Source organism: Ranitomeya imitator, chromosome 4 (assembly GCF_032444005.1).
Source record: "Ranitomeya imitator isolate aRanImi1 chromosome 4, aRanImi1.pri, whole genome shotgun sequence".
In the NCBI taxonomy this organism is placed as follows: Eukaryota; Metazoa; Chordata; class Amphibia; order Anura; family Dendrobatidae; genus Ranitomeya; species Ranitomeya imitator.
The window spans coordinates 572979338-572994732 of NC_091285.1; the positions used below are offsets into that span (position 1 = coordinate 572979338).

Below are 15395 nucleotides of genomic sequence, written 5' to 3' on the forward strand. Positions count from 1 at the left end.
ACCCACCCAGACTAGGGAAGCGCAGCTAGCAGGGTCTGTGGCAGCTGAGCATGTGAACAAGATGGCAATATGCAGAACTAGATTACACCGCACAACTTCAGGTATGAAGAAACAAAATTCACTTAAATGAAAACACAGTACATAGCAAAACATAATGAAGTCAGGATCCCGATTCCACACATCAGAGTAGGGTACACGCCCACGTCTCCGGATAACAAACGAAGGCAGGAGGACATCACGGGTTGATGAAGTCCAGGGTTATCTGGCACGGGCATGCTAGGATGGCCTCTCTCAGGCCTCAGGCGCAGCACAGGCTCAGCAGGAGAACATTACACACCGACCTCAGATGGACTTCTGATGATGGCAAGGGTCATCACGGGTTGGACCCCGGGGAACTGGTGGAACATCGGGGCACAGACTGGGCATCAGGGCACAGACTGGGCATCAGGAATACGAATAGACATCTGGGACACTGGCATGGCAGCCCAGGTCATCGGCTGGACCCAAGACGGGGTTAGCACCGCATAGCAGGCTGAGCACAGCATAGTAAGGGCTCGGCATAAACACCAGACTCCATCTTTTAAAGATGCGCCCAGGACGTTCAGTCACTGGGTACGGGGTGTCAGACACAAAAGGACTTCACATAACAATGGATACAGTTCAAACAGTATCAGGTACTGGATATGCAGCCTCCAGGATAAGCGGATCTGGGTACTCTGTGCCCAGAACAAGCGGAAGACAAGTATCCGCTCTCCCAGAACATGCTGCAGACAGAACGGGAGCTGAGTACCTAACTCACAAGGCAAGACACAGAAACACAATGCAATACTCTGGCAATGCCCAACAGGAAAGAGGGAGTTTTATATAGGAGCTGCCCCTCAGCAACAGGCTGAGGAAGCAACACAGGTGCACACAAACCCTAATAAAAGCAGGGTAGGTGAGGCCGTGCGCACCCCAAGCACAAACAGAAACCATGACAGCACAGACACTATGGCTTAGGGCACCTGGCAGTGACTGCTAGCCTGAACACACGTGGAAAGTTGTGCACCAGCTGCAGAGGACCTTGCAAGCTTCCACAGCAGCAGCCAGGGACTGCACATGCGAGTGGTCATGCAGCAGATCAAAGACATCACAGCACATGTACAGCTACGCAGCAGCACAGGGAACTGAGCCGCATCCATACAGGTAACAGACTACAGTATCCCTGCAAGTTAGGGGGAGATGAGCAAGGGTTAAAGCAGAGACATGCCAAAAGTAACGCCGAAGAAACAAGGTATAAACCCAGCGGCGTTGCATTCACCTGTCCCCGTTCCACCGCCGCACGCCACTGTGTCTTCCGGGTCTCTGCAGTGACTGTTCAGGCAGAGGGTGCACACTAACCACGTCATTGCGCCCTCTGACCTGAACGTCAGTCAGTGAACGGGGAAGACACAGCGCGGCGGTGGAACGGGGACAGGTAAATATTTCATGGCTTACCCTCCCCCGTCATACTCGCCTCTCCTAGCATGGTCTGCATGTCCCTTCTCCGGTGGTCTCCGGCGTGTGCCGGAAGTTTGTTCCGGTGTTCAGCGGTCACGTGGTACTGCTCCTTAAAGTAATAAATACGTGACCACTCCTATGGGAGTGGAGTTGCGTCCATATTAATTACTTTAATGAGCAGTACTATGTGACCGCTGAACACAGGAACAAGCTGCAGGCTCCAGAGACAATTTGAGAAGCAGAGACTGCGCCGTGAAAAGGTGAATACGATGTGACAGCTGCCGCTCCCCCTCCCCCGCCAACCCCCTGGGACAATGAATCGAGTATAAGCTGAGAGGGGCACTTTTAGCCTAAATAATAATAATCTTTATATAGCGCCAACATATTCCGCAGCGCTTTACAGTTTAACAGTTTCAAATACAACAGTCATAAGTAACAACGTTAACAATACAATAATTAAAGCGAAATAAAACGACCCTGCTCATGAGAGCTTACAATCTACAATGAGGTGGGGGAGATACAAAGTACAGGTGTGTATTTACAATGGTGTATTTACAATGATGGTCCAGCCATCTTCAGGGGGTGGGGGATAGATGGGGATAGTGAATGGGCTACACACACACAAACATAACATGACTTTGATTACTGAATGTGATAGGCCGCTCTGAACAAATGTGTTTTGAGCGAGCGCCTAAAACTATGCAAATTGTGGATGGTCCTAATATCTTGGGGTAGAGCATTCCAGAGGATTGGCGCAGCGTGGGAGAAGTCTTGGAGTCGGGAGTGGGAGGTACGGATTAGTGCAGAGGTTAGTCGAAAGTTATTTGCAGAGCGCAGCGGTCGGCTAGGCCGATAGACCGAAATCAGGGAGGAGATGTATGGGGGTGCCGCACTGTGGAGAGCTTTGTGGGTGAGAACAAGTACTTTGAATTGTATCCTGTAATGAATGGGCAGCCAGTGTAACGACTGGCGAAGAGCGGATGCATCTGAGTAATGACTAGCCAGATGGACGACCCTGGCTGTTGCATTAAGGATAGACTGGAGAGGGGAAAGTCGAGTTAGGGGGAGGCCAATTAGTAGGGCATTACAGTAGTCCAGGCGGGAAAGGATCAGGGTGACAGTGAGGGTTTTTGTTTCCATGGTGAGAAAAGGGCGGATTCTAGAGATGTTCTTTAGGTGTAAGCGGCACGAGCGGGCAAGAGATTGTATATGGGAGGTGAAGGAGAGATTGGAGTCAAACATAACACCCAGACAGTGCGCCTGCTGCCGGGGTGTTATTATGGTGCCACCCACGGAGAGGGAAATGTCAGATTTAGGGAGGATAGTAGATGGCGGGAGCAGAAGTTCAGTTTTGGGAGGTTGAGTTTCAGATAGAGAGCAGACAGGATGTTGGAGACTGCAGACAGACAGTCAGTGGCGTTCTGTAGTACAGCGGGGGTAAGGTCAGGGGAGGATGTGTATAATTGTGTCATCGGCATAAAGATGGTACTGAAAGCCAAATCTGCTGGTGGTCTGTCAAATTGGGGCCGTGTAGAGAGAGAGAAGAGAAGGGGGCCAAGAACTGAGCCCTGAGGTACCCCGACAGTGAGAGGGAGAGGAGATGAAGTGGAGCCAGAGAACGGAACACTGAAGGAGCGGTCAGAAAGATAGGAGGAGAACCAGGAGAGAGCAGTGTCCTTAATGCCAAGTGACTAGAGCCAAGAGAGTAGTCGAAAGCTGCAGAAAGGTCGAGAAGAATGAGCAGAGAGTGGTCACTGTTACGTTTTGCTGTCAGAAGGTCATTGGTCACTTTGAGTGCAGTTTCTGTCGAGTGTAGGGGGCGGAAACCGACTGTGAAGGGTCTAGGAGGGAGTGAGTGGAGAGGTAATGGGTAAGGCGGGAGTATATCAGTCGCTCCAAGAGTTTAGAGATGACGGGGAGATTGGAGACTGGTCTGTAGTTGTTTGTGCAGGATGGGTCGAGGGAGGGTTTCTTTAGTAATGGAGTAAGGATAGTGTTTGAAGGAGGAGGGGAAAATGCCAGAGGAGAGGGAGAGATTAAAGATTGTAGTTAGGTGAGTTGTGACGACTGGAGAGAGAGACTGGGTCGGTGGTGCATGTAGTCGGACGAGAAGAGGAGAGGAGCCTGGAGACGACTTCTTCTGTGATGGGATCGAATGTGGAGAGTGAGCCAGGGGAAATGCAGGGCGGGATGGGAGTCACTGAACTTTGTGATTGGGAGCGGATTTCCTGACGGATATTGTCTATTTTCTCTATAAAGTGGGAGGCAAGGTCATCAGCACAAATGTCTGTGATAGGGGCTTGTGCTTTTGGCCTGAGGAGGGAGTGAAAGGTGTCAAAAAGTTTCTTGGGGTTATTGGATAGTGAGATCATCAGGGTGGTGAAGTAGGTCTGTTTGGCGAGGTGAATGGCAGAGTTATAGGTCCTTAACATAAATTTGAAGTGTATGAAGTCTGGTGTGCGTGTTTTCCTCCATAAGCGTTCAGCACACCTAGAGCATCGCTGGAGAAATCGGGTTTGCGATGTGAGCCAGGGCTGTTTCACTCTGTGTTTGGAGGTTCTGAGAGTGAGGGGAGCTACTTGGTCAAGGGTGCTTCTAAGATTGTTATTGAAGTGATGTACAGCCAGATCAGGACAGGAAAAAGAAGAGATTGGGGACGATGAGTGTAGGGAGTCTGAAAGTGTATGAGGGTTAATGGCATGTAGATTTCTGACTGAATGGTAGGTAGGAGGGTGCTGGGGTGAGCGAGGATTTGTGAGTGTGAAAGAGAGAATGTTGTGGTCAGAGAGGGAAAGCTGTGAGTTATCTACGTAGGAGATTGAGCAGAGGCGGGCGAAAACCAGGTCCAGGGTGTTACCGTCTTTGTGTGTTTCAGAGGTTGAGAGCTGTGAGAGGCCTAGAGAAGTGGTTAGTGATAGAAGCTGGGATGCAGATGTGGAAGTGGAGCTGTTTATGGGGATGTTGAAGTCTCCCAGGATAAGGGTTGGTAGTTCTGAGGACATGAAGTGCGGCAGCCAGGCAGAGAAATGTTCCAGGAAGTGGGTGGGTGACCCTGGGGGCCGGTATATGACCGCTACTTTGAGGCCATGTGCACACGTTCAGTATTTCTTGCGGGTTTTTTTGCGTTTTTTCGCTATAAAAACGCAAAAAAAAAAAAAGCTTTTTTATGCCTCCTATTACAGTGTATTCCGCATTTCTAGTGCAAATGTTGCTTTTTTTTCCGCGAAAAAATCGCATTGCGGGAAAAAAAAAGCAACATGTTCATTAAAAATGCGGAATTGCAGGGATTCCGCACACCTAGGAGTGCATTGATCTGCTTACTTTCCGCATGGGGCTGTGCACACCATGCGGGAAGTAAGCAGATTATGTGCGGTTGGTACCCAGGGTGGAGGAGAGGAGACTCTCCTACACGGACTGGGCACCATATAATTCGTAAAAAAAAGAAAATAAAAAATAGTTATATACTTACCCTCTGATGGCCCCGGTGTCTTCCCGCCTCTCTGCGCTGCATGCTGCCGCTTCTGTTCCTATAGATGGTCTGTGTGAAGGACCTGCGATGACGTCGCGGTCCTGTGATTGGTCGCGTGACTGCTCACGTGACCGCGACGTCATCGAAGGTCCTGCACACACACACCATCTATAGGAATGGACGCCGCTGAGGAGATCGGCTGTCTGCAGGGCGAGTATAACCATTTTTTTTAATTTTTTTAAATTATTTTTAAACATTCTATCTTTCACTATAGATGCGGCATAGGCTGCATCTATAGTAAAAAGTTGGTCACACTTGTCAAACACTATGTTTGACAAGTGTGACCAACCTGTCAGTCAGTTAGCATTTTGCAAGCTAATTACGCTTGCAAAATGCTAAAAAAAAAAAAAAAAAGCGAAAAAAATGCAGATTTCTTGCAGAAAATTTCCGGTTTTCTTCAGGAAATTTCTGCAAGAAATCCTGACGTGTGCACATACCCTGAGGGAGAGAGGACGGAAGAGCCTGATGGTGTGGAGTTCAAAAGAAGGGAATGAGAGCGATGGAACTGGGGGGATGACCTGGAAAGTGCATTGTGGGGACAGGAGTATGCTGACTCAACCACCAGATCTGTTTGTGGGTCTCGGGGAATGGGAGAATTGTAAGCCACCATGGGAAATGGCAGCAGCCTAAAAAAAAAAAATTGGCTGAAAATCTCGGCTTATACACGAGTATATACGGTCAATAAACTAAAAAAAAAAAAACAGAAAACTAAACAAAAACATTTGTATTGGAAAAAAGATGCTAGGTTTATAGAGGTATTTTTTTTTTTTTTTTACTTCTCCACTTTATCATTCCACTGATAACACCCCCATTGTATGACCTCAGCAGCCATATTCGCTTTTGAGTAATTGTCATTTTATTGCAGATCTATAACTACCTCGACAAATATGTGGTGGGCCAGTCGTTTGCAAAGAAGGTTCTCGCCGTAGCTGTGTACAATCATTACAAGCGGATATACAATAACATCCCAGTTAACATAAGGCAGCAAGCAGAAGTGGAGAAACAGGCGTCTCTGACCCCGCGAGGTGAGCTCGGGCCTGTTAGTATGTGCATGGAGTCATGCTGGTTAACTTTCCTGATGCCTACGGTGGTATCTGTGGCGGCTGCATCCATCTCATGTACCTGACCTGTATGTGATTTATGGTCACGTCTTCACTACAATTGAAGTCTCAAAGGGATGAGGGGGCTATTTTATCTTATTCTGGAATACTGGCATAAAAACACTTTCTTTATCGCCTCTCATTGGGGGACACAGGAACCATGGGTGTATGCTGCTGCCACTAGGAGGCTGACACTATGCAAATAAAAAAGTTAGCTCCTCCTCTGCAGTGTCCACCCCACCGACTGGCATTATACTCTTCAGTTTAGCTTAAGGCCCCTTCACATTAAGCGACGCTGCAGCGATACCGACAACGATCCGGATCGCTGCAGCGTCGCTGTTTGGTCGCTGGAGAGCTGTCACACAGACCGCTCTCCAGCGACCAACGATGCCGGTAACCAGGGTAAACATCGGGTAACTAAGCGCAGGGCCGCGCTTAGTAACCCGATGTTTACCCTGGTTACAATGCTAAAAGTAAAAAAAAACAAACACTAGATACCTACCGCTGTCTGTCCTCCAGCGCTGCGCTCTGCTTCTCTGCTCTCCTCCTGTACTGGCTGTGAGCCGGAAAGCAGAGCGGTGACGTCACCGCTCTGCTTTCCGGCTCACACTGCCAGTACAGGAGGAGAGCAGAGCACAGCGCTGGAGGACAGACAGCGGTAGGTAAGTATCTAGTGTTTGGTTTTTTTTTTTACTTTTAGCATGGTAACCAGGGTAAACATTGGGTTACTAAGTGCGGCCCTGCGCTTAGTTACCCGATGTTTACCCTGGTTACCAGTGAAGACATCGCTGGATCGGTGTCACACACGCCGATCCAGCGATGTCAGCGGGAGATCCAGCGACGAAATAAAGTTCTGGACTTTATTCAGCGACCAACGATCTCCCAGCAGGGGCCTGATCGTTGGTCGCTGTCACACATAACGATTTCATTAACGATATCGTTGCTACGTCACAAATAGCAACGATATCGTTAACAATATCGTTATGTGTGAAGGTACCTTTAGTGTCAGTAGGAGGTGGATACGGGACTTTCATTAGACCCTTAGGTTTCCCGGAGGGATACAGGGTGAGCAGTCACACCTGTAGTCCCACAAGGTGGACTATGAGTACGGCGTGTACTGCCACCCCGTATCCTCGTAGATCCCTCACCAGGACCAAGATCCTAGCACACAAGCGTTCTCAGAAGTCCGGTCCTGGCTCCGTCCCCCACCCACTCGCCCACCAGAGCCTGTCGGTTGAGGAGACGAGGACGTCCATCAGCCCCTGGACGTCTCAACCCTTTTCAAGGTTAGTACCAGCGTGGGATGTTTTTAGGTGAGTATACTCTCCCTTCCCATCCCAGATCTTTGATAGGGGGATTTCTTGTTAGGGGCTCCTTGTCGACTCTCTTAGGCCTCTTTCACACTTCAGTTATTTGGCGTCAGTCTAAAACCGCCATTTTCCTCAAATAACGGATCCGTCAATTTTTTTTGACGGATCCGTTATTTTCCCATAGACTTGCATTAGTGACGGATTGTGACGGATGGTCGTCCGTTCCATCCGCCATGCGACGGATCCGTCGAAATTTGGCGGACGTTTTCTGAAAATAGACGGACATTGAAACGTTTTTTGTCAACGCCGAAATGGCGGATCGCGACGGATCCGTCGTGTCCGCCGTTCCATAGAATGGGCGCCTATGGGTGACGGATCCGCCGCAACCGTTTTTTCGGCGGATCCGTCGCCCCAATCCGTTTTTTCAATTGCGCATGCTCCAAAAAGAAGATACTTTTCCCAGACAACCCCCAAGTAACGGATCCGTCAAAAAAACGGATCCGTTAGAACCGTTTTTACAACAATTGTGACGGATCCGTCAATCCGTCACTATGTCGGTAGTGACTGATGCCAAATAACTGAAGTGTGAAAGAGGCCTTACCCGGTCATCGCCTGTATCTTCCAGTGGCGCGGCCGGTATTTCTTCTTCCCTTTTTCTGCAAGGGCCTTCTGTCTCAGCGCGGGGCCCCTTTTAGGCCACCGCGCTCTTATCCCCTGTGGCCAGCACTTTCTTCCACAACAGACCGGCGCTGCGGTTTTTACACTGGGCACATCCTCAGCGCGGCAGCCCTGCAGGCTGTCGCGCCGCTTCTCGCTGCGGCGCATTGTTCTGGCGCTGCAGGAGGTGGTTATCTGCGGCTCCCTTCAGCGACGCAGCCCTGCAGGCGGTCGCGCCACTTCCCCCTGCGGCGCATCGCTCTGGCCTTCCTCACGCCGCATTGTCCCGGCGCGCTATTTCGGCGCCGCGGCTCCTTTTCTCGGCCACCGGTCCCTAATTTAGGCCCCGGCTTCGGCCGGGGCCTACTTCCGGTTTTCGGCTTCTCCATTTCCGCTCCTGCAGGCGGGCTTTTTCCCGCCCGACATACTGCGCCATGCCCACCGGCGCCTCTGCGTCTGGCTCCACCCCCTTCCTCGTGGGACTCTCGGCCGGTGTGCACCGCTTCACACAGCAGCAGCAGCCCGCGCAGTGCCTCACGCAGCGCGCCACGCTCCTTCGCTCGCATCTTCTGTGGGCTCAGCATCGCAGAATACAGCACCTCAGGGAAGTTCTCCGCCAAGGACAAGTGGGACATCTTCCAGGACCGGGTCCGTGAGTAGCTGCACTGCAGACTGACACCCTTCTCTGCCCCACTGTCCCCTAACCCACTGGCATCTTCAGGGATCTCTCAAAATGTCTTCTAAAGGGGGCCGCTCTCGCCCCCCTACTTCTTCATCTTCTGCCTTAGTCACGTACTTTGCATGTTCGTCCTGTAACAGCAAACTTCCCTCAGGTCAGTCCTCCCCGCTGTGTCAGTCCTGCAGCAACCCGATTGTTCCCACCGCCCAGGATCCCCCGCCTGTTCCGCCCGAGAGTGATCCCCCCCCATCCCAGGCTGGGCCGCGTCTGTCACAATCGGTGGCCGATTTAACACGGGTATCTCAAACCCTGGTGTCCGCGCTGGATCGGTTACCCCTGCAGACCCCTGCCGTGGCCAGCGGGTCGCAGGAACCGCCGCCCGAGCCCTCCTTGCTAAGCTACAAAAGGTCCAGACAGGAACGTCGGTCTGACTCCTCTTCGCGTTCCATCTCGCCGCATGGCCCTCCCCCGCGGTTGGTGTCCCACCGATCCTCCTCCCCTGAGTCAGGCGAGGCATTATGTGATGCGCCCTCAGAGGATATTTCGGCGCTGGATCCTAACCAAATCGCCACCATGAGTGAGACGGTCCAGAACCTCATTCGGGCTATAAACCAAACCTGTGGCATCAAGGATCCCTCTACGGAACCCGCAGATCAGGGGGTTTCGTTTAGACGGGCCAAACCACCCTCAAAATTTTTCGCTCCTCATCCTGAATTCGAGGAAATCTTGGCCAGAGAGAGAGAATCCGACCAGACGTTTTCAGAGGGGAAAACGCCTGGGGGTGTTATATCCTTTTTCACCAGAACTTACCGCCAATTGGACGGTCTCCCCCTCGGTGGATCCCCCTGTTTCCAGGCTGTCCACCAACACGGTGCTTCCACTGTCCGGCGGAGCATCTCTGAAGGATTCTAACGACAGTTATAGAATCCTTCGCGAAATCTGCTTTTGAAGCGGCTTCAGCAGCGCTATGTCCAGCTTTTGCTTCCACTTGGGCTTCAAAATCCATCTCAAAATGGGCCAAGGATCTACGGCGAGGTATCCTGGACGGGGCACCTCCCGCGCAATTAGCGGAACTTGCCAACCAGATTTCCCACACTGGTGAATACCTGGTTTCCGCCTCCCTGGATATCGCGTCTTGTGCGGCTCAGGCTTCCAGCAATGCCGTTGCTATCCGCCGGACCGTTTAGCTCAAGGCCTGGCAGGCGGACTTGTCCTCCAAAAAGTCCCTCACTAGTCTGCCCTTCCAGGGCTCTCGTCTCTTTGGTTCCCAGCTGGACCAAATCATTAAGGACGCCACCGGGGGTACAAGTTCTCTTCTCCCCCAGGCTAAGCCTCGTCTCCCTCCTCCTAGACGGCAGTTTCGCTCTTTTCGGCCTTTTCGTCGCTTCGCTGCATCAAACGCTTTTCCCGGACATCACCGTTTCCTGCGCTTCGCAGTGCAACGAGATCATTTTCAGTTCGTCGCCCTGCCGTTCGGTCTCGCAACCGCGCCAAGGGTGTTCACGAAGATCATGGCGGCGCTGATGGCCATCTTAAGAGTCAGAGGCTTGGTCCCATTTCCATACCTCGACGACATCCTCATCAAGGCTCCGTCCTTTGGTCAGGCCCACGAAAGCCTGTCCATTGTTCTCGACACCTTAGCCCGTTTCGGGTGGCTGGTCAACCGGAAGAAGTCCTGCCTTATTCCTTCTCAGCGCATCATCTTTCTGGGCATGCTTTTCGACACTCGTCAGACCAGAGTCTTCCTTCCCAAGGACAAGAGATCCACTCTGTCGGGACATACGCTTGCTCCAGGGTCCTCGGCCTCCCTCCCTCCGATCGGCCATGAAGGTTCTGGGGAGGATGGTAGCTACCTTGGAAGCGATTCCCTTCGCCCAATTCCATTCACGACCCCTTCAGCAAGCCATTCTGTCTCAGTGGGACAGGTCTGTCTTCTCCCTGGATCGGCCGATCAGACTCTCTTTTCGGGTCAAGCGGTCTCTCAACTGGTGGCTGACGTCACCTCTCATCTCCCAGGGCAGGTCCTACCTTCCGGTTCACTGGCAGGTTGTGACAACGGACGCCAGCCTGATCGGCTGGGGTGCGGTTTTTCGCCACCTGACGGTTCAGGGCCGTTGGTCGCCGCAGGAGTCATCTCTGCCGATCAACGTCCTCGAAATTCGGGCCATCTTTCTGTCCCTCCGCCACTGGGAAAGGATCCTCAGGGGCCTTCCAGTCCGGATCCAGACGGACAACGCCACGGCTGTGGCATATGTCAACCATCAGGGGGGACCCGGAGCTCCTTAGCTCTTGCCGAGGTATCCAAGATCCTCCTTTGGGCAGAGGCAACGGTTCCGTTGATATCCGCGGTGCATATTCCCGGCGTTGACAACTGGGCCGCCAACTTCCTCAGCCGCGAGGGCCTCGCGGCAGGGGAATGGTCCTTGCATCCGGAGGTCTTCCATCAGATTTATCTTCGATGGGGGACTCCGGATGTGGATCTCACGGCGTCTTGAATCAACAGGAAGGTTCCGCAGTTCGTCTCCAGGTCCCGCGATCCCCTCGCAGTGGGCGTCGATGCTCTGGCCATTCCTTGGTCACAGTTCGAGCTGCCCTACCTGTTCCCACCCCTTCCATTACTTCCCAAACTGTTGAAGATCAAAGCGGAAGGGGTGCCGGTCATCCTGATCGCCCCGGATTGGCCCAGGAGAGCTTGGTTCGCGGAGCTCGTCAACCTTCTCGCGGACGCTCCTTGGCGCCTTCCAGACAGGCCCGATCTGCTGTCCCAGGGTCCGATCTGCCACCCGAATTCTCGGTCGCTCAGTTTAACGGCGTGGCTGTTGAGACCGCGGTTCTAAGAGCGTCCGGCCTTTCGGACTGGGTGATTCACACCATGATTCAAGCTCTGAAGCCTTCGTCTTCCAGGATCTACTACCGCACCTGGAAGGCTTACTTCCGTTGGTGCGAGTCCAACCGCGTTCCGCCTATGGTTTTTTCCCTGCCTTCTCTTTTGGCCTTCCTTCAGGCAGGACTGGATTCGGGCCTGGCTCTTGGCTCCCTGAAGGGTCAGGTCTCTGCGCTTTCCATCCTCTTTCAGAAGACCTTGGCCTCTCGGCCACAGGTTAAGACTTTCTTTCAAGGAGTAGCCCACGCTGTCCCGCCGTACAGGGCCCCTGTGGAGGCATGGGACTTAAACATGGTACTGGACGTTCTAAGGGCTTCTCCCTTTGAGCCTCTTAGAGGAATCTCCCTATCAGTTTTATCTTGGAAGGTGGCTTTTCTTGTGGCCATCACGTCCATTCGCCGCGTTTCCGAGCTGGCGGCACTGTCTTGCCGCTCTCCGTTTTTGGTCATTCACCAGGACAAGGTGGTCTTCCGACCCCCACCTTCTTTTCTTCCTAAGGTGGTTTCCACCTTCCACCTCAACGAGGACATCGTTCTACCTTCCTTTTGTCCAGCTCCGACTCATCCTCTGGAGCGATCGTTGAACAAGCTAGACCTTGTCAGGGCAGTGAGGGTTTATCTGGATAGAACATCCTCTTTCCGGAAGACGGATTCTTTTTTTTGTCATTCCTGATGGCACGCTCAGAGGCCAGCCGGCTTCCAAAGCGACTATTGCTCGATGGATCAGAATGGCAATTTTGGAGGCTTACCGGGTCAAGAACAGAGTGCCCCCTCCTGGGATTAAGGCTCACTCTACCCGGGCAGTCAGCGCCTCCTGGGCGGTGCACCACAGGGCTTCCGCCCTACAGCTTTGCAAAGCGGCAACTTGGTCTTCCATCCACACGTTCGCCAAATTTTACAAGGTCCATACCTACGCATCGGCGGACGCCAGCCTAGGCAGAAGGATCCTGCAGGCGGCAGTGGCGAGTCCTCTGACCTGATGGAAGTCTGTTTTCTCCCGCCCTAGGGACTGCTTTGGGACGTCCCATGGTTCCTGTGTCCCCCAATGAGAGGCGATAAAGAAAACAGGATTTTTGGTTGCTTACCGTAAAATCTGTTTCTTGAAGCCTCCATTGGGGGACACGGCTCCCTCCCAATGTTTCTGTTGTTATCTGTTCTATGACTGTTCTCACGTTTACAGTTCTCAAGTTTGTGGTTATGGTTTTTCAACCTTGTTCATTATCTCCTACTGCTTTCTCACTAACTGAAGAGTATAATGCCAGTCGGTGGGGTGTGCACTGCAGAGGAGGAGCTAACTTTTTTATTTGCATAGTGTCAGCCTCCTAGTGGCAGCAGCATACACCCATGGTTCCTGTGTCCCCCAATGGAGGCTTCAAGAAACAGATTTTACGGTAAGCAACCAAAAATCCTGTTTTCCACACGTGTGAGCTGGATTTGCCTTCCACTGGATAATCCAGTTGGTAACCAGGTATCAGCTTTGAATTTGCACCCAATTAATGGATCTGGCGGAGCTGCCTAAACTCCTTTTTGTACCTGCCTGTACAGAGCTCATGCCTTCAGGCCAAGTCATGGTCATGTCATCTCCGGATGTGCAGTCTCCGTGTAGTGGAGAGATCTGTGACATGCTGACGGCTCGGTCCTCAGTCTGGCAGCCTCTGTTTCAGGCCATAGGCTTGTCCTCTTTTCTGCAAACACCGTCCTGCTTCTAGGTATTGATATATGCATCCGACCACAAAGTCTCAGACTGGTATAATGGTATAAATATCATCATCCGCTTTTGCTTTTCTTCTCCATTGCTACACCAGTCTGGATCATAAGCAGCTTCTGTTTGTATTGTATGCTTTTTCTTTGCCCTTTTACACTGATTAACCTCTGCCCCTTCTCTTCGGCATGTTTGTCCTCTGTTACCTTTCCGTCATGCTGGCTCAACTGGACTTTGCTGTGTGCAGACGTCATGAGAAGTGAATTATTAAATGTTAAAGCACCCCTCCTCTTGTTTTTGTTTTTTTTATGATTTTGTTGCAGAATGGGTGCCACTAATGTAAGGTCCCTGGTCCTAGTATTCTATTTAACCAGCTGCAGTCTTCAGCTATTCCCGGTGCTGCTGCGGTCCTGATTCACTATCTTGTGGCCGCATTTTCTGACTGACCAGAAGTCGGAGGTAACGATCACAAACTCTCAATGTAAGTCTACGAGAGGTTCATTCTGGCTCTGAGACTTCTTTTGAGTTGTGATTTCCAGATCCAAGAGGTCACAAACTACTGAAAAGCGGCCGAATCGGTGCTGAGAACAGATGAAGACTGCAGCTGGTAAGTATATGACATGGGGCATGGAACTTCCATTAGTGGCACCACTCTAAAAGTAAAATAAAACAAAAAAAACCTGGAGTGATGCTTTCAGTGTGATGTTTGTTGCACAAATACTGTTAGAACTGGTTATAAAACAGGATGGAAAAGTGTCATAATCATTTTAAATACACCTTCCTCCCACCCCACCCCTTAATTTCCCTCCATCTCCTCCTTCCCCCTTATTGGATTGACAGCTCAGGCTTCATAGTGCCTGAGAAAGCTGGAGATGGATGGAAACGAAGCAGGTGGGAAGATGGTAAAATACTTGACCCTTCCATGGAGCACCGAGTGCCTGTACTTGGTTTGAGCAGTTATTTTGTGCTGACAATCCCTTTTTAAGTTTACCTTCCCACGTACTGGAAAAGCCAGAACTGTCAATCAAAGAAAAGGGGTGGGTTGGTGGAGATAGCGGGTCATTCTGTGGAGAGACTCCCTTTAATGTTTTTTTGATATGATGCAGCCAAGCACTATTGACCTGTAGTGGTCTACAACAATGTAGCTGGCGCACTACCATGTAAATCAGTCTATATCAAAATAACGGGTGTGCAAGAAAGTGGCTGATAACAACATCAAATGAAAGAAGGAAAAAAGAAGCCACCAAAGAAATCCGCACACCACCTATTGAACATATCAAAAAGGAACAACTTTATTGGTAACAAACATATTAAAACCAATGCACAAACAAACTCCCCCATAAGGTCTGTTCAAAAACAATCACTGCATAAATAGCATAAGTAATACACAAGGTGCTGCATGCTACACAGAGCCACGTAACATAATACTGCTGAAATGATCAAAATACATATATACTGCTAGTACAAATATATAGACCTACATATGTAAAAAAAGACATACTGATATAAACATATGGGTCCTAAGTATGACAGGGCATAGATCCTACTGCCCATAATGATGCATGCTATCCATAGGATCCTTCTTTTTTCTTTCTTTCATTTGACCTGTAGTGGTCTGAGCCCCCTGTCACTGATTGCTCAAACCTGGACATGGTAATGCCAATAGTAGTGATGTACACACCCATAGGATTATTGAATGGGATCAACAAAAAGACTAAGATCCTCTACTTCTTTATTTGTGACCAATGTAGGACACCGGTCCAAGACCCAAACCACTCTGCAGTACTTGTTACCAGTAAATGTGGTTTTGAGATTGATTTATTTTACATGTTATAGTCCTTTTTCTATTTCTGCCTACAGCAGTCAATTGTCACCACGTAGTATAAGCATTCTTGTACTTGTTCTCCAAGGCTGTGAGATGCTTGTGCTCCTCTAATACAACATGGATGTGTCCACAGGTTAGGGAGCCGAGGCCAGATTTCCCCTTTCTACAGGAATTGATGTAGCTCCTGTAGACTTGCTGATCTGGCCCAGAAGAGGACCTCTACCAATACTG

The 15395-nt window shown here is 50.8% G+C and overlaps 1 protein-coding gene across 4 annotated transcripts in view; it reads left to right on the forward strand.

Annotated features, from left to right (window-relative positions):
* The window catches only part of CLPX (caseinolytic mitochondrial matrix peptidase chaperone subunit X), a 68727-nt gene that overhangs the window by 38295 nt on the left and 15037 nt on the right, over positions 1-15395 (forward strand). For all 4 annotated transcript variants that reach the window (XR_011320819.1, XR_011320820.1, XM_069766339.1 and 1 more), the window contains exon 5: positions 5874-6033. Coding sequence is in view for 2 of the 4 variants with exons in the window: in XM_069766339.1 (XP_069622440.1) it covers positions 5874-6033 (160 nt within the window). In the remaining 2 variants the exon portion in view is untranslated. The remainder of the gene's footprint in view (positions 1-5873; positions 6034-15395) is intronic.